General features: G+C 39.7%; 1 protein-coding gene across 4 annotated transcripts in view; it reads right to left on the bottom strand.

Annotated features, from left to right (window-relative positions):
• The window catches only part of LDAH (lipid droplet associated hydrolase), a 130,618-nt gene that overhangs the window by 87,031 nt on the left and 24,583 nt on the right, over window positions 1–19,004 (bottom strand). For 3 of the 4 annotated variants that reach the window (XR_008576546.1, XM_054821795.1, XM_054821793.1), the window contains exon 3: window positions 7,902–8,036. The exons of the other annotated variant lie outside the window; for it this stretch is intronic. Coding sequence is in view for 2 of the 3 variants with exons in the window: in XM_054821795.1 (XP_054677770.1) it covers window positions 7,902–8,036 (135 nt within the window). In the remaining variant the exon portion in view is untranslated. The remainder of the gene's footprint in view (window positions 1–7,901; window positions 8,037–19,004) is intronic. 4 annotated transcript variants of the gene reach the window in all.

Here is a 19,004-nt window from a genome sequence, read left to right as displayed (position 1 = left end):
CTATTTCTATAGCATTTGGCATACATAGAATTACTACCAAAATTCAATAAATCATTTAATTCTGATTTCATTTTTCTTTATTTCTCAATCTTACTTCGTTAGAAAGAAAAGTATCTTGGTGGTTCTGTGAAGAAACAAACCCAAACCTGTGTTCTTCCATTCTTACTTCTGCCTGAGATGATGTATTTCTTATTTCTTATCAAACCACAGCACATGTCCACAGAACAGACCATTTTAAGACATGGCTATGTATGTATACCTGCCATCCATACAGCCTTTACTGGCAAAAGCCAACCAGGGTGCTAAAAAAAGGGAGCGAGGCATGTGTTAGAGGGATGGAATGTCAAGGATTTCCTATCTAATCTCCCATTTTCCACAGCTTTTAAAGAAATTAAAAGACCGAGTCTTTTAGTCCTGATTTTAAAGTGGGATATTCATAACACAGCTTTTGAATTAGCAATGTGTATAAAATTAGCAGTGAATAATTTCAAGATTTGTTCATTGATATGTGTTATTTTTAACTAACGGTTTGTTTCCTATCAAAAGAAGTTGAAAGGCTGTTGAAAACCTTCCAAGTGGCTACTATTCATTGCCATCAGAGGAGCTATGCCTAAACATGGGTCTTTAGTCTTTCTGCAGTACTCGAAGCATTTCTACTCAGCTGGATTTTGTAATATAAAGTACAGAGCTTCAGTCTCCACATTTCATAATGTATTATAATGCCCACCCCCACAAGCTGAGCAGCTATACTGGCATTTTGACAGAATAATTTGAGTGTGAATAAATATGGAAAATTATTTATCTTCATTTTATTTTTCAGATTTACCCTTATTTTTTTAAAAATCAAGAAGTTAACGAAGTATTTGAGTAACATTGTTTAACGATTTAATTTCTTTAAAAAGCACCAAAGTATTTTTTCACTCTTTCCTTAAACTGTTTTCTGTTCCTGTTAAAGGGAAATCGTATGTTTAAAAGAGAGCAATGCAACACAACTTATTTTCTTCTGATTTCACTACCTGCAAAATGAAACATTCAGTGATGGTTCTATACCATGAAAACATGAACTGCCTTTAGTCTTGCAACTAAGTCAAAAGACTACCCATTTAATCCCTAGGAAAATACTAACTTACAGACAGCGTTCAGGCAGTAGCCTCTGTTTTGACAGTGAGGGCACTGAGCTATAGCATACTTCTAACGCATTCATATAGGAAACAATAACTTGCATGTTAAATAAACCCTCACAATATCTAAGAAGTGACTTGGTTAGACATAGAAGAATATCTTATCAGATCAGAAATCTCAAAAGCAGTGTAATGCAAATTCTTCAATGGAATGGCACATTGAAAGAAGCTCCAGAACTTTAAAAAAAAAAAAAATCAATCAACTGTGGGTACACCTGCCTATTATTTTTACTTTTTAAGGAAAAATTTGCCATATCTTAATTATGATCTATTTGTATACATTTTTCCTTTCTTATGAACATGTCTTTGTAAGGTAGAAATTAACCAAATGATGGGCAAATACCTGCACTTTAAAAAGACTTACAGCAATACAGTCATAATGTATTTGGCATGGCAAACAATCAGAGGCAGTAGGTAGGCAGGAGTTTGGTATTATTAAAGACCCTGTTCCCAGCTAGCATCTGTTCAAGGGGCATGAACATCTTCATCGCTAGGAAAACTACAAGTCAAAGTCTCAATATCAGGCACTGAAAAGAAAAAAAGCCACACTTTTAAGATTATATGAACATTTATAAAGCATATATAGATTATGCCGATTTTAAACAAAATGACTGAGAGCAAGAAAGCTGCTCTCCTTTTTGCAATTTTGCCTACATCTAAGGATTGATGTTGGACTGTTTTACAGTCACAGCGGTGTTTAAAACAACCGCCTTTTAAAAAGCTGAGGAGGAGGAGAAGGAAGTTGAAATTGAGACATAGCTTTTTTTATTGCATTTACTGAGTAAAAGTAAGTTTCAAATCTTTTTACGCAGTGGATTGATTGCTAGGAGCAGAATTACAGCAATTAAATGTTTGATTAATGTTGTGTGTTTCCGTGGAGCACAGCTTGCAAGAGCTTTCTGAATAGAAGGATATCATACAGAAGTAACAATGAAGGGTGTAGCTTTGTTCGGTTTTCAAATCATTATGTGATATGCTTCCAAAAAATTAGGACGTAGTCTGTGATTGACGGCTGCTGTTGGAAAACTTGCTTTAGTTGTTCTGAGACTTTCAAAATCTACTTGATCGAAATATAACCAGGCATATTATTTCAACATAGTTTGTTTCATGTTAAACCCTTTATTACTTTACAGGCAGCATCATTTATAGGTGTACTATTTAAATACTTGCACACTCTAAATCAGTGGTCTCCAAAGCGGGATGCAGGAAGAAAATATTAGAAATGCAGTAGTACATGTATATAATTTATATTTTTTAAAAAAGATATATTGGGGGTGCATGCTCAAAAAATGTTTTACTGATAGAAATTTTTTACTGATGGGAGTGCATGATCCAAAAAGTTTGTAGACCACTGTTCTAAATGCATCAGTATGAATTCTTCTTTTCTGGTAGCTCCCCTTTTTTTCCCCATTTTTTATTTGCTAGGTTCCAGTCTGAAAAACTTCAAGAACCAATGGTGTCAGATTCAAATGTTATCTTCATCAATTTATGCCATCATCCTTCTTATAAAGAAATACTGGACTTCCTCAGAAGATTTGCATGAGGCTATTTCAAATGAAGCATTATGAAATGCCCATCAGAAGCATAAAGGAACATGTGGAATTTTCACAATATCAGTTTCATGCCAAAGTATCCCCTTCTTCTAGTTTTGTGCAGCATATTAATAATTGACATGGTTTTCATAATCCTATATAGTGGTCCTTAACACAGGAACTTTGCCTGAGAAATCCAGAACCTTGAAGAGCTGCAGAAAACAGAATTATGTGTCCCTATGCATGTGCTTCTGTTGGTCCTTGGGGTTCTGAGTTTTTTGGCTATAATGCCACAGAATGTCAACTAAGAACTCCTGTGGAATGCAAGAGCAGGACCAGAACATGAGCAATGAGTTTACAACTCCCTACTCCTTTCAGTCAGTCACCTGGGAAAATGCAAAGATGTTCAATTTTTGGTTTAGTGGTTTTGACCACACCTTTGTAGTCGATTAATGAAAATTACATTTTTGGCAATAAATAAATAAATAAAAGAAAAGGAATCAGCTTCTAGTATCTAAAAGTTGCTTTTCATTTCTTTTATGCCATTTCTTTTTGTGGATGAGGAGGAATTATCCCAAATCTCCCGCTGCAGGCAACCCACACTGTCATAAAATGGCAAAATATAAGGCCTCCCAGCCACTTTGTGCCTTCCCTTGAGTTTGTATCAAATGAACTGTATTTCATTCATTACATTCGAAGCTTCTGCAAAGTACAACATATTACCCACGGTAACATCATTATTTCCAAAGGTCGCTAAACTTTTCAGGGTTCCCTTTAGAAGACTAGCTTGAAAAAAGCTCTCTATGGAATATTCTGGGATGCTGTCTAAATGTATACTAAACACAGGACATGAGCTTCCTGCTCCTGTGCTCCTAATAAAATAAATACGCAAACAATTTCATAAATGTCTTTTTCTTATTTTTTAAACTATGCATCAGTGGCTTTCTATGTTTTTCTTAGCTCCATGGTGCTACAGTAAGTGCACCAGTAAGTACAGAACCTGGCACATGATACTGAGAACATACAAAACACCTTATGGGTCAGGCAAGTGAGTCCCCCAAGCTCAGCAGTGGCAAGTGTAGATGCTATTCAGTGAGAGAAACGAAGCCTGCCCATTTTCTGCATCCCTTGCGGTGACTCTCTCAGGCTCACAACCCTGACAAGAGCAGCAGAGAAGTGTGGAGAAGGTGAGTACCCAAAGCAAGGACAGCAGTGTTCAAAGCAAAGACAGCAGTGCACCTGCACAATGAAGAACCTGGCTCTTTCAGCAGGTGTTTATGGACCAGTTGTCCATTGGGTTGTTTTATCACTTTAAGTCTGCTAATATAATTTGCCCACAGTATAGTTCTTTGGCTGCTAGTTCCCTAAATTTTTCACCTGTCGCATAAACAAATACTTTCTTTTATCTGTTTTAAACCTGCTAGTACCATTACGGAGAGTAGAACAAACCCCCGTAATCCAGGAGGAAGCAGTTAATGACCTACTACGCCACCTGGACAAGTCTATGGGGCCAGATGGGATCCACCATGGGAGCTGGTGGAGGAGCTTGCCAAACCACTCTCCATCATTTATCAACAGTCCTGGTTAACAGGGGAGGCCCCAGATGACTGGAGGCTTGCCAGTGTGATGCCCATCTACAAGAAGGGCCAGAAGGAATATCCCCGGAACTACAGGCCTGTCAGCCTGACCTCAGTACCAGGGAAGATTATAGAGTGGTTCATCTTCAGTGCACTCACCAGGCAGGTGCAGAACAACCAGGGGATCAGGCCCAGCCAGCATGGGTTCATGAAAGGCAGGTCCTGCTTAACCAACCTGATCTCCTTCCATGACCAGGTGACCCACCTAGTGGATGAGGGAAAGGCTGTGGATTTTGTCTACCTGGACTTTAGTAAAGCCTTCGATACTGTCTCCCACAGCATTCTCCTAGAGAAGCTGGCAGCTCATGGCTTAGACGGCACTCTTTGCTGGGTAAAAAACTGGCTGGAAGGCTGAGTCCAGAGAGTTGTGATTAACAAAGTTAAATTCAGTTGGCGGCCGGTCACAAGTGGTGTTCCCCAGGGCTCAGACTTGGGGCCATTCTTGTTTAATATCTTTAGCAATGACCTGGATGAGGGGATTGAGGGCACCCTCAGTAAGTTTGCAGATGATACCAAATTGGGTGGGAGTGTCAATCTGCTCGAGGGAAGGAAGGCTCTGCAGAGGATTCTAGTGGAGGGTGTCCCTGCCCGCAGCAGGGGGGTTGGAACTAGATGATCTTTAAGGTCCCTTCCAACCCAAACCATTCTATGATTCTATGATCTGGACAGGCTGGATCGATGGGCCGAGGCCAACTGTGTGAGGTTCAACAAGGCCAAGTGCTGGGTCCTGCACTTGGGTCACAACAACCCCAGGCAACACTACAGGCCTGGGGAAGAGTGGCTGGAAACCTGCCTGGTGGAAAAGGACCTGGGGGTGCTGGTCAACAGCCAGCTGAACATGAGCCGGCAGTGTGCCCAGGTGGCCAAGAAGGCCAACAGCATCCTGGCTTGTATCAGGAATAGTGTGGCCAGCAGGAGGAGGGCAGTGATTGTCCCCCTGTACTCGGCTCTGGTGAGGCCTCACCTCGAGTACGGGGTTCAGTTTTGGGCCCCTCAGTACAAGAAGGACATTCAGGTGCTGGAGCGTGTCCAGAGAAGGGCAACAAAGCTGGTGAAGGGTCTGGAGCACAAGTCTTATGAGGAGTGGCTGAAGGAACTGGGGTTGTTTAGTCTGGAGAAGAGGAGGCTGAGGGGAGACTTTATTGCTCTCTACAACTCCCTCAAAGGAGGTTGTGGTGAGGTGGGTGTTGGTCTCTTCTCCCAAGCAACAAGCGACAGGACAATAGGAAATGGTCTCAAATTGCTCCAGGGGAAGTTTAGATTGGATATTAGGAAGAATTTCTTCACTGAAAGGGTGGTCAGGCATTGGAACAGGCTGCCCAGAGAGGTGGTGGAGTCACCATCCCTGGAGATGTTCAAAAAGCATGTAGACATGGCACTTCGGGATATGGTTTAGTAGACATGCTGGTGTTTGGACGACGGTTGGACTTGATGATCTTAGAGGTCTTTTCCAACCTTAAAGATTCTATGATTCTAAGTGACCATTAGTTCCATTACTGAATCTGGTATATTGTATACTGCATTTACCTTATTTACTGTCATGCTTTTGGAAACCTCAGCCATACTCCCAAGAAGCCTTCCGCTTCTCAAACCAAAGAGCCATTTAATCTCTCATAACAAGGAAGCTGCTTCCTCCCTGTTTTTTTAGTTGCCTCCCTACACTCCCCAACTTCACTCTTGAAATGTTGTCCTTGAGATGCCAACCAAAACTGCACTCTAATATCCAAGCTGCAGGTCCACTATGTTTATTTATAGTAATAAACCAATGCCTCCTGCCTTGTCTGTAGCACTGGTTACGTCCAACGTTTAGCTGACTTAAATTTTGTTTACTGCTGTGCAATGAAAGATGGTATTACAGAACTGTCAGTGACGATGCCAGTATCCTTCCTGAGTTTTACAAATTAATTCCAACTTCAGGATCGCCCAGGGACAGCTAAAGGACATCTTTTCTGTCATATGCATTAACTCATATTTATCTACCCTGACACTTGTCTACCATCATTTTGCCCACAAATTATATTTTTTAAGATGCTTCTGTAGTTCCCTGACATCTAATATCTTCCCAGTAATTAAATACTAAGAAGTACCACCCACAAACCGAGAAATTTCACTGTTTACTCTCATTCTGCAGGTCATGGATGAATATATTGAATAAAACCTGACACAGCACCAGTCCTCACGGTACTTCACTTCTGACCTGTCCATCCTAACGAGCCACCAAATCCTTGAAAATCTCCTCTCTCACAGGAGGACTGTCAGCGCAAAAGGACACTGTGAAGTTAGACAGAGGGTTGGTTTCAACTTAGGTATCAGCTCCCTCTTTCCTACTGGATGCTCTCCTTCCCCCAGATTTACCCTCTCCTTAGCAGCGCAGGGGCTGTCACAGTGGAAGGGGGACAGTTGTACAACATCCCTGCTGGGCCCAGCCAAAAACCTCTGCATTTCAACTAGTTCAGCCGTCTCAAGCCATCAAACACACCTCTCACCATCAAAGGCTCTTCGCACTAAACATACACTTACAGACGTGATCCCAGGGCAGGTCATCTGACCTACAAATGTTCTCTGCAATAAACTCAGCTCCATTTGGTAGCCAGACTTCTACCTGTATCCCATGGTTCACATTGTACCAGAAATTATAAACCTAGGGACTTCTCACCTATTGGGGGGAAAGTGCTAGCATTTGGTGGTTTGACACTTGAACATGATGACTGGCAGGAATTTTACCGAAGAAATACAGGTTTCACGTTTTAGTTTCAAACCTGAGATTAAATAAACCAATAAAAAAGCTTGGGTGCAAAGGTTAGTGAGGGAAAGTTATGCTGAAGAGCTAAACCAGTTTATTCTTCAAAAATTTCAGGTTGCTTCACATTACTGAACCTTTTGGTCCCAAGGAATTGTACTGATTTATTGCTTCATCACTGCAGCTTGACCAAGTCCAAAGGTCTTCTGACACTAAGCAGCTTTCAGGACAGGATTTGCTATAGGCTCCTCCCTCCTCCCAGTGCTGTACATTAACAACATCTACTTAGACTTGGCTACCATGTCTTGCTGGAGATTTGCACCTCAAAACACTTTTAACAGACAAACGCATAACCTCTACCCTGCAAACGCCCCGTACCCCAGTCTCAGAAAGATTTACTTGCCTCCTGGAAATTCACTAATTCAGTACAAGTGTTTTTAAATTCAGAGATAATTAAGGCTCTCCTCAAGTGCTCAATCTCTGAATTGGACATTTCATTACAAAATGTACTTTTCTAATCTACTCTTCTCAACATAAGCACATTCTAGATCTTTTATATAACTTGTCTCTAAAGACCGCCATCAGCAAACTCTCTTATTCTCTTAATAGCACTTATTTGACTGGCAAATCTAATTTACCTAAAAATACTCTTTTCCTCAGTAACTTCTCTTCTCATACAACTGTGCTGTGGAAATATAATGGAAACATTTAAATACCATCTCATGCTGGTTTTAATAGGCACAAGTTCTGCTAGTGAAATCTGGGAGGGGGGGTGTACAAATATTTATATGTACAATTTACAGTATTGTACCTTCTATCATTTCCATACCACTAGGAGGTTTACAATGTCCGGCATGGCTCACAACCCAAACGGGATATTGCTGATTTAGTCCACAATATAAGGCCTGTATAAAGGTCCTGTAATAACCTGCCAGTCCAGGGTTACCTGCCAAAAAACAAAACATACAAGCACAGTCAATATTAACCTTTCAACAACAAGCAATCTGCTTCAAAGCAAACTAAACAGCATTATACAGAAATTTGTTAATTTATTTTCTCTAGAACATTTCTATTTTTGATTTTCCCAATTTCAGAGGCTATGCTATTGAACTGGTTTAATTCCATTGATCAACAGCACCCATGAGAAGCATTTTACAGAATTACTTTAAAATTGCAGAAGCTGAAATTGAAGCCCAACACAAGAGAAAAATCATCTCCGTTAAAGGTCAAGCAGCTTCCTAATCTATTCCATCAAGTTACAGATACATGAATATTAGGCAAATACAAAGAAACTCCCAGATCTTATAAAAATATCACAAAGACTACAGTGTATAGCACTTGTCCCATACGTCTGCCCTCCAGAGTATCTCAGCGTTACCACTTCAAAACAGATACATGGTATCCTGACAATACAAAAGTCTTTACTGATCCTAAAAGAGAGGATGATTTTTATATTAAACTCATTGGACTATTTTTTTCTGCTTGTAACTCCATATTCTCTCTGTCCTCTTCCATGCCTCTTAAGAGGATAGAGAAGAAGTCAGAGCTGTGATCAAATTAGTACTTGTAGAAATGCTGTGTGGAGGTAAAAAGTAGATTTATTCCACTTCTGCCTTTCCTGTAGTGGGCATTTTCATTTTGTCGTCTTTTACGTCAACCCTTTTGCTCTTCAGGTAGCACACAGTAAGTTCACTACTCTCCCAAGGGAAATTCCCTCTGCCCGGTGCTTCCGAAACACAGCCTACTCGCCACAGAGCAGCAGTGCACCGGGCACCCAAAGCCTCCTCCAGCAGAGACACATGTGTAGGAGCTGATGCCACTGCTCACCCCGGTGATGGTACATGGGCAGAGTACAGAAGCCTTGCATTCTAGGTAATATATTGCCCATGCTTCATTCCTCACTTATATGTAAAAAAATCTCTGGTGGTTTTTAAACCTTAATAAAATTTCTGATCTTAAAACAGTATCATTGTTACTGAAGCGCATGGATTTGGAAAAGGAGGAAAAAAAAAAGAGAGAACAACATCAGTTATTTTATGTTTCTACGCATCTCTTTTGTAAGCTTGACATTAAAGGAGAATTAAAAAACAAACAAACAACTGTTGTACATACAAACTCAAGAATACATGATCAAATGTTTGCAAACCGATTTCCAGAAAAACAATTTTAAATTCACAGGGATTACACATCCATACAACTGTACCACGGCTGTATGTTTCAAGGCCTCCCACACCTCCAATTTCATTTTCGTACATCAAAAATATATCATATACAGGGCCCCAGAGACATTAAAATCAAATCTGACATCATCTGTCAAGCTCCTTAGATTGATGTTACATACAGGAAACTTGTCTTTCAGCAAGGTTGAAGATGAAAGTAGCAGCATTCCAAAATAAAGTGTATCATTTGTCGTACAAATGGTCATTCCAAGACCAAGGAATCACAAAGTTTATCTCAAACTCAGATGTTTTTCTTTACATTTTTCAATTAATTCTCTTCTTTAATAATGCAAAACAAGTAAAGGGGGAGATATTGCAACAGCTGTCTTCCACATTTTGGTGCTCTTTCCCATCATCAGCCAGGTGAACCAGGATTTAGTCATCAGCTGAAGCGCAATGAAGTAAGAACTGCTTACAAACAGTGAGGGTTTGTATTAAATACTATACAAAGCTCAAGGCACTCTAATACTTTTTTGGGGGAAGGGGGATTTTTATCATGTGATAAATGGCACATGTATTTTAGACAGGTAGGAGAGAAGATCCATAAATGAAAAGGAAACCCACTTTCTCCACTTTTCATAAGCATCTGCTTACAGTAACAGACATTCTGAGGGGTCAGTTGTTAGAATTGCTACTGATACGTTAAAATGCCTTGAAGGGGTAGGAATGAGAACTGCTGGCACAAATGGGAAGGAAAATCAACAAAGATTTTAACAGCAAAAATTTCGATAGAGAAATCACCATGTGTAAAGCAGCTATAAATTTATTCTTTATTGAACTTTCAATTCCAATGGAGTTATTCTAGCTTTGCAGGGATTTACGTAAATACAGATTAATAGTCCCTGCTCTTAAAAGCTTGCACTTACAATATTTATAAGTGGAGAATGTTTATCTCCTAATATAGCTTGAGGTCACATCTCTGCAAATTCAGTCATTTTATATGTTTTTACTTTAGTGGCTATCTGTCAAAATACTTTAAGGGGAGCAAACAAAAAACCTGAACAGATAAAAGATTTTTTTCATACAACAGTTACAGTAACAGCTAATGGAAATAACTGGAGATTAATATGCACAGCAGTCTGCGATCAACAGTTTTTTGGGCTCTTATACTGCAGTTGAAATATTGTTCAATTAAACTATTTTTAATTTTATAGAAAAAGAACTACCAGGTTCATCACAAAGGCACCCAGGCAATGCAGTGCTTGCTTGTGTGTTTTAAGAATTTCCCAGTACATCAACCCCAAACTGCCTATGTTCTTTCACTCAGCAACTGTGTCAAAAAATGGAAGCCATAAATAAATGCAATGTCAGCCTCCATGATTTGAAGGTTACTCCAGTTATTTGAGTACCACATCAATCCTCAGACACCTCAGGGCACCTGAATCACTCACGCATGCCAGCAAATCTCAAATTGCAGTCATCTGAACCAAGAAGCACATCTGAAGCAGTTACTCTCAACTGTGCTTAATTTTCAACAGTGTTTATGTTGATTCAGAAGTCTTTTAAACAATAACTGTAAATGGTGACCATAACAGAAAAAGACAAAAAACTACAATACACTGCATACTAGCTTAATTTGGAAAATATTTCTAAACATTTCATGGGAAGAGTATGTCAAATGGACAATTTACACAGGGAATGAGAACACAGTGGGGCCACTTTATTTGGTGTACTCATAAGCTTCAATAACCAGAGGACTCCTGCCACCTTCTCCGTTCTTCTCCGTAACACAGCATTTCATCGTCTTTCTATTTTTAATTTGAAGACGGGAATCCACTTCTTTCTTTTCCGATCTGTTCCACCCACAGCTAAAGCAAATCGGTACAGAATGACTGAGTGTGCAGAGGTGTAACTTTGAGCTATATTAGGAGGTAAATATTCTCCACTTGTATATACTACAGATATACAGGCTTTCAAGAACTGGAACTATGACTCTTTAATCATCCACATAGTTAAAACCATGAAAACTACTTCTAAACATGCATTTGCCTGCTTTTCACTTTCAAACACTTTCTTGTTAATGCTTTTTCCACCAATTCAAGATTTTAAATACCAACCACTTCCTTCTTATGAAGACAGCTAGCAGTGGGGAGAGAACATTTTGTACAAACTAAATATCTGCCCCAGGATATCAATGATAAAGAACAACTTTTATCCTGATTTCACTTGATTTCCTGTACAAACTGTCATAAAGTCAAACTTGGCCTATCTTAAAATGAAACTCATATTTGATATGCTACACATCCAAAAAAGAAGTTACCCAGACTCAGGAAGTTCAAACTCAGATACAGTATGCCATCAATGCAATTCAATCAAACTGCTTAATTCTGAATGCAAAACAACAAACATATAATGCTCATTTAAAGTCAGAGACCATAGCTACTCCCCACAAACAATGACAGCTTTTGTGGCTTACAAATTGTCAAGCATTTTGAATTCCTCTGCAATAGAATATTAATGTAAACTATGAGAGCACTAGCATTAGATAACACTGTGTAAAAATAATTCCCAGACTTACTGAGGAATGTACCATGTAAACCACAACAGCAAAATGTTTCAGGTTGGAAACAAACACCGAAACATATAGGAAAAGCCTTCTGTCCAGAAAGGGGTAGGTCAAAAACGTAAACAGCTTACTCAAATGAAACTCAGACTAAAACACAAAATGAAAATAATTCTTAGCAGCTCTGGAAAGGATAGCTAAATTGAAAAGAATTTATTTAAGCAGTCTATAGTAAATGCCAAGAGTGGCGGGGAGTGAAGGAGAAGAAATTTATGTGTAACTAAATCATCCCAAACAGCGGTGAGGTTTCTTGCACCTTGTTTTGAAACAAGCTTTTTGGGTTCTGTGCACTGTTCTGTGAGACCTTCCCCAGCGTTTTCAGTCGTGTCTCCAGCAGTCTGACCATCTGCGGGAGCAGTAGCTGGCATTCAGCTGTAGTGCTTCATCCACTTCTCTAGCAGTTGCTTTCTGTCTGCTCTGGGATCTCAGCAGGACCATAAAGAATAAAGGCAACTACATGAATAGAAGAAGGGAAATACACAGCCAACAGTGGGTTTAGAGAGAACTTTGAGGAACTGGAAAATACGCCAGCAATTACCATGAGTTTAATTTTAGAAATAATCCACAGTTTCAGAATTAAGTATGCATGTCGCAGTATTTACATGATAATCCCCTGCAACAAAACTAAATGCAGACTATTTTTATTTTTTTTAAATGAGCAGCCATAAATCAAATTTGAAATCCAGGGGTGCACAGCAGGACCACACAAAAATCATTTTTGTGGCAAAGATTCTCACTGCCTCTTCACAGAGCTGCCAAAGCTCCCAGCTCCAGCTTGAGGAGCCTAAATGACAAGTTCCTCGCTCAAGGAAACTTAAGCTGCCTTTGGCGTCTGACCAGCCACCATGGAAGAAGATGCAACTCCCCTATGTTAATGAATGGAAAGCAGCCCACGCAGATGTCAGAAGGATTTAAATGGAGCGTGTAAAAAACACAATGATGTTCTCACACTTGGGAGAAAACTGCAGAAACTAACACCGCGGCTGATGCTCAGGCCTTAAAAGGAAACACACAGGTTTCTCTAACATGCAGGGTCAAGGGATTTCAAATAAAACATGTCAAGTAACATTTGAATGATCATCATAAACTCACGTCAATTAAGCTTTCACCTGTTTGCACATCTAGGGGACTGGCATTCTTCGTGCTGTATCCCGTTTCTAGTCTGTGCACCAGGGGAGCAGTATCAGCCAAAGAGCAAACAATTACAAGGACGTTATGGAGAAACACATGTGAAAACTCTGTTTGATCCTCTGTAACTCTGGAATCATGAATTTGGCTGGAAAGCACCTTAATATATTTGCTTGGGTTGTGAAAATAGGGAATCTCAGAAGGATTCAGCCAGGTGCGTGTAACAGAGCTTATTAGAGAGATTTTTCAAGAACATTTCACAGTTTTTCCCTATATATATATACACACACAGTTTCTAGCTTGATACAGCTATAAAACTTACACATAGGATTTTACAATATACATTCTTTATACACATTTTGCAGAGCAAATAAACTTGTTTGCTGTTCTCTAACACTGTTCTACCTTTAGGAGAAATGTGGGTTCATTTACCTCTAAAGAAATCCCATGGACAACCTGATAAACCTGAATTAACCCAATTAATTACTTGGTTTTGTCTAAGTGACAATTGTGCCTGAGGCCTGTGAATAAAAATTCCCAGCTAGAAATTGTGACAGGACAGCACGTGTCTCTCTCCACATATGAAAGATTAACAGTATCTCTCCAGGCATGTAAGATTCTGTCCACTGCAACCTACTGGACTTTGTGATTAAGTGATAATGCAAGGGTTATAAAGTTCACAAAGGTATTTCAACAGTTATCTCTAATGTCTCAACCAGGTAAGATGGGTACATAAATACAAAGAAGCCTTAATTTTACTAATATTTAATATGCCTGTAAATGAATGGTTATTGGGAGTTAAGATTGAGATAATAAACTGAAAAAAATAGAGTTCATAATGGAATAGTGAGTTTTTCACTACATTTTTAAAAGGTAGAACTCAGGATTTTCTAGTGCTTACAATTACAGAATTTTTATTCCATTTTCTCCACAACAAATGAAAAATTAACACATCTAATTGGGTCTCCTGGTACACACCTACACATACAGAGTCTCTTAAGCATTTGCTTATGCAGCTGAAGACAGATTTAACTACATTTAACACCTCAGATGTGGTTGGTCGGTCTGATCCAATCCGTACTACAACCTATGCTGGCAGAGAGGTTGCACTGGGTCTAGAATTCCCAGCGGGAATTTTTCAGTCGGCTTCAGGGACTGAAGCAGAACTAGACCAGCAGAAAACAAACCTCCTTCTGAAAGAACGGGGGAGAACAAAGGAAGTGTCAGAAGAGGAACATGAGACTTGGTGTCAAACGAGTTCACAAGAAAGGCTATGAAACACATCTGAATAACAACAACCCTGATGAGACAACATCTTGTCTTTCAGACAAGAAAAATAAACAATTCAAAACCAAAATAACCACAAATTATTTGTTTTGTACAGATAAACAGCTCTGCAGATTTGATCACTTTTGAATAATATACAAGGAGGAAGCAAACAATACATTCAAAAGGCACCAGAAAGTACATTTTTAAATCTGTATCAGAGTTTTTCTCTATGCTGTACCATTGGCCAGCAAACATAGGTTTGGGGTTTTTTAAATAAGGTTTTAGAATAAAATTTTTTACAGAAGGCAAACAAATAGCAATGGAGACTGTGAAGACAGCTAATGTCAGAAAAAAGACTGAAAATGTGTTTCTGCCATTTTTATGGATCAAGATTGTCAAACGAATGTCATATCTGAAACAAACAGTCTAAGATGATTTTACAAATGAATTCTGCATTTGTTATCAGTCTTCAGAAATGCAGGACAAAACGACAAACTGTTCTGCATATGATAAACCAAGATTTACAAAACCACAACCTTAGGAAAAAATTCTTTGCATTGATACCAATGTATCCCCGATTGAGGAAAAGGAACTTGTAGTCACGATATTAGAACTGGTCCTGAGTAGATGCTCCGTGAAGACTTCTTCAACTCAAACAGTTCATTCAGGCAAACACTTTCCTCATTCATAAACTCAAGTCACCGTTCACAAGCACAAATTTAAGACCTATTGTGAAGAGCTTCTGCCTCTTAAGAGAAGGCTGCAATAACAGATATAAAAAGATCTAAAACTTAAAGGTGGAAGGCAGTATGCAAGTATGTATTACTACGTATTTATTTATTCTTATCGGAGTTTTTAAATCCATCAAGAATAACCAAGGATTGTTTTCAAAAATGGAAATCAGGACACTGATCAAAACGTTCCATCATGCCCAAAACAGGAAAACAAGAGCAAAAGTTATGACTTACTAAATTTTTAGCTTTACTGTTTTCCATAATCTAGATATTCATAGAATGGTTTGGGTTGGAAGGGACCTCAAAGGTCATCTAGTTCCAACCCCCCTGCCATGGGCAGGGACACCCTCCACTAGACCACGTTGCCCAAAGCCCCATCCAACCTGGCCTTGAACACTTCCAGGGAGGGGGCATCCACAGCTTCTCTGGACAACCTGTTCCAGTGCCTCACTACACACCCTGATAAACAGTCCCTCTCCATCTTTCTTGTAGGCCTCCTTGAGGTACTGGAAGGCCACAACAAGGTCTCCCTGGAGCCTTCTCCTCTCCGGGCTGAACAACCCCAACTCCCTCAGCCTGTCTTCACAGGAGAGGTCCTCCAGCCCTCTGATCATCTTCCTGGCCCTCCTCTGGACCTACATTGAACATAATGGGTCAAATTTATTTCTACTATAGCTTCAATGATCCATAAGAGTTACTATCGGGATAGAAATGAAGCTGTATGTTAATTAGAATCTGAAAGGAGATATTAATTTTTTACTACTTTCAGAGATAACTAGGTCAAAATATTTAATATCAGGACAAAACCCTATCAGCTCAGGTACTTCTGTCAGCAGCTGCCAGAAAGGAATAAGTACATTATACACTGCTGCTGCTGCAGCTTTAGATATTTTGTGTTATTTGTACATGATGCACATAGAAACTCTGGATTACCTTCATAGGTAGGTCCTTCAGCAGGTAATTTCTTCTTCCCTTCTGCCTCAGACATCATATGAAGAGAAACAGATCCTTTTTTAAATGGTCAAATCAAGCAAAATACGCTAGAAAACAACTTTTCCATAACTCCAGCCAACTCAAGCCTCGGCGTGCTACAGCAGAGGGGTTACCTCCTCTCCTGATTACGCTGCTTGCAGCCAGGCAGGAAGGATCCATGCTGAAAATGACGCCTCATTAGCAGGGAGAGGACAACCAGAGAAGACTGTGGATTGAGAAATTTCAGTAAGTCACTTCAGTAAGTCACATCTGCCACCCAGATTTAGTGGAGGGAAACACTGTCAAGCACAGTTGGATATTCAGCCATCCTGTCATTACTCTGCCTCCTCAAACTTAACAAGCTCAAATGTGCCAAGCCCCCATCAGAGGTACTTCTGGAGCACTGGGAAATTCAACAAAAGTGGCATATTTCAAGCAGAGATCTGACATACAGGCTCCTCTTTGCATGAGGACATTTTTATTTTTAATGATTTTTTTTCTTTCTTTTCTAAAGACAATGGAAGCTGGTGGGCTGACCCAGTAAACAAAGCACAACAACTGTCAGCATATTTTAAAATATTAGACACAAACAAGTAGTCCATAAGTAGCAAAAATAATGGAGTGCAGTGTCCTAAGAACTGAGTTTTCTAATATGGGATAGAAGACACTTAGATCCTTCCTTCAGGGGATACTCTACCAGCATGTATGTCTTCTATCAAAACTCTCTTTTTTTTTTTTTTTTTTTTTTGGTATCATGTTGAGTCCCCTACCTCTCAGAAAGACTTGGGGAAAATTGACTGATGTATTCAAAGTTTTATTGGGGTTAAAAGTAGAAATCAGATAGGTACATACAAACCAGTGTCATCCCCCAAGAATAATTTTCTGAAATCGTCAAACTATTTAGCTCAGTGAAATAAAGGGGAGAACCCTCAAAGAACCTTGGTATGAGTCGAGACAGCGCATCCCATTGACAAGTCCTCAAGTACTTGACTCAGATTTCATTATTCCCACTTTATGAGAAATATGCATGAAAATTAAAGCATTAGTAACCACTAAGAATTCCAACAGTTAACAGTACCTTAGATGCATTGCCATCTGAAAAAAATATGTGGTCAGCTGAAAATAAGACTGATCTCATAATTAATCCATTAATATTCATGCTAGAAATGAAGAAGTGGCTAGGAAAGTTGGAAGAAATGGCTTTGAAAGGATCAGGAATAAAGGATCGGGGCAGGGGGGTTATGTGCTTTTGCTCCTGTTCAACTGCAAATTTAAAAAACATGGTCATGTATAATACATATCCCATGTAAGTATGTGAATCAAAAGTGTTTTGCTGTGTTTACGTCTCACTGAAATAGAAAGCTGTGCTCTTACTGCCTTATCTGCTGATAAGACCACCTGACATAGGGAAAGGGGAAAACACGTTAACTTGTTCTGTGTAGACCCTTCTACCTGGACTGCTATGCTACACAAACTTTTAACTCTACAATGTAGTCTGTTCTCATTGATTACTTTACATCATGTATACCAGTTGCTGGACAGTTAGAAAACTCCTTTCCCACTGACAATTATTTTATTAAAAAAAAAAAATCAAAGCAATGTAAAATACAAATTCTCCATGTCAAGATCTGAGAACTCAGGGTCATATGCAAAAAGTTGGCAGCTTCATCTGGAGCTGCAGTGTAAGCAAAAGCAGAAGCCACAAGGGAGAGGCATTCTCAGCGAATGACTACCACCTGGTGTGACTGGTGGGGTACCAACTTCTTCCAGAGACATCTCAAGACTGAGTGTGTGAACCCACATATATGTGCTGCGTGTTGTGGACTGACACCATAACTTAACGACAGAAAGTTCTGCAGCGAGTCCAGCTCAAGAAACTCCCACCTTCTCCCTTGACTGTCATTCCCACCCCCCCCCCACGGCTCACCAGCCCCTGAATTACACTGGCACAACTCTGCAGGGCCACGCTGTGAACTCAAACAGGGAACTGTTCCAGCTTTAAAAAGACCTCAGAAATAAATGTATATATCTATTTAATTCACAGCATGATCTCTCAAACTATTGTTCTGGCATAACCAAGGGGTGGAGTGGCACAGTGTGGTAGGAACAGGAATACCTTATGCCAATATTGTTGACAAACATTTTGGATTGAGAAATAATGGCCTTAGGAACTTCTCTAAGTGCTCCAAGCACTAAGCTCTTAGATTTCCAGCCAGTGCCTGGTGGGTCTTAATATACACTCTCCAGTTTCTAACTTCCACACTACTTTAGTCGCAGCAATGTCTGCTTTATACCTTACTTGATGGTTCTAAAATCTAGCTGAAGGCAAGAGCCCTGTGAATAGCCCAGTCTTGCCACTCAGTCTCCTTACAGGCTGCCCAAATCCAAATAGAGGTTCGATTACTTAAGTCTCACCTGCTAATAAAGCAGGGAATGGTAGAGACTTTCTACGAAGACTCCAATTACGTGATGTTGATCACGTAAGGTCATAACACAGACAGGTAGGATACAGGGAAAGACGGTCCTGAAAATTTTAGGAACACCATCTCTCTTTGCCAGAGCCAGTCTGAAGAGCAGACCAGCAGGCAAGTAATGCATTCAAAGCATCAAGTGGTTGCTTCAAGTCCTGTGCTGTAATTGTGCAGGAGAGGCCATGATAGAAGAGCATAACGTTTCTGTATGCAGATTCACCGCCATTCTCTCCTGGCTAACTCGCGGTCAGGCATGATGTTCTACAGTGAATATTCTATTCAACTATAACAATCTTCAGGACTACGTTTAATTTCAAGCACTGCAAATACCACAGAACAGATGAACGCTGCTGCTAAGCTAAGAGGTAAAAGAGGAACCTTTCTTAAATAAATAGAGTGAGTATCTGTGTACACACAAAGAGGGAATCCTGCTCAGCTGTTTGGATATATACATCTACCTCAGCAGGACAGAATTTTAGATGCAAAATTAAGACTTTTTTGATTCCTGCTGATCAGCCGCATGTGACTCAAGTGTGCCAGCTGGACTAAATGCCATTC

This window comes from Grus americana, chromosome 3, assembly GCF_028858705.1.
Source record: "Grus americana isolate bGruAme1 chromosome 3, bGruAme1.mat, whole genome shotgun sequence".
NCBI lineage: Eukaryota > Metazoa > Chordata > Aves > Gruiformes > Gruidae > Grus > Grus americana.
The sequence above is the reverse complement of the archived record's forward strand: the minus strand, read 5'-3'. Positions and strand labels throughout refer to the sequence as shown.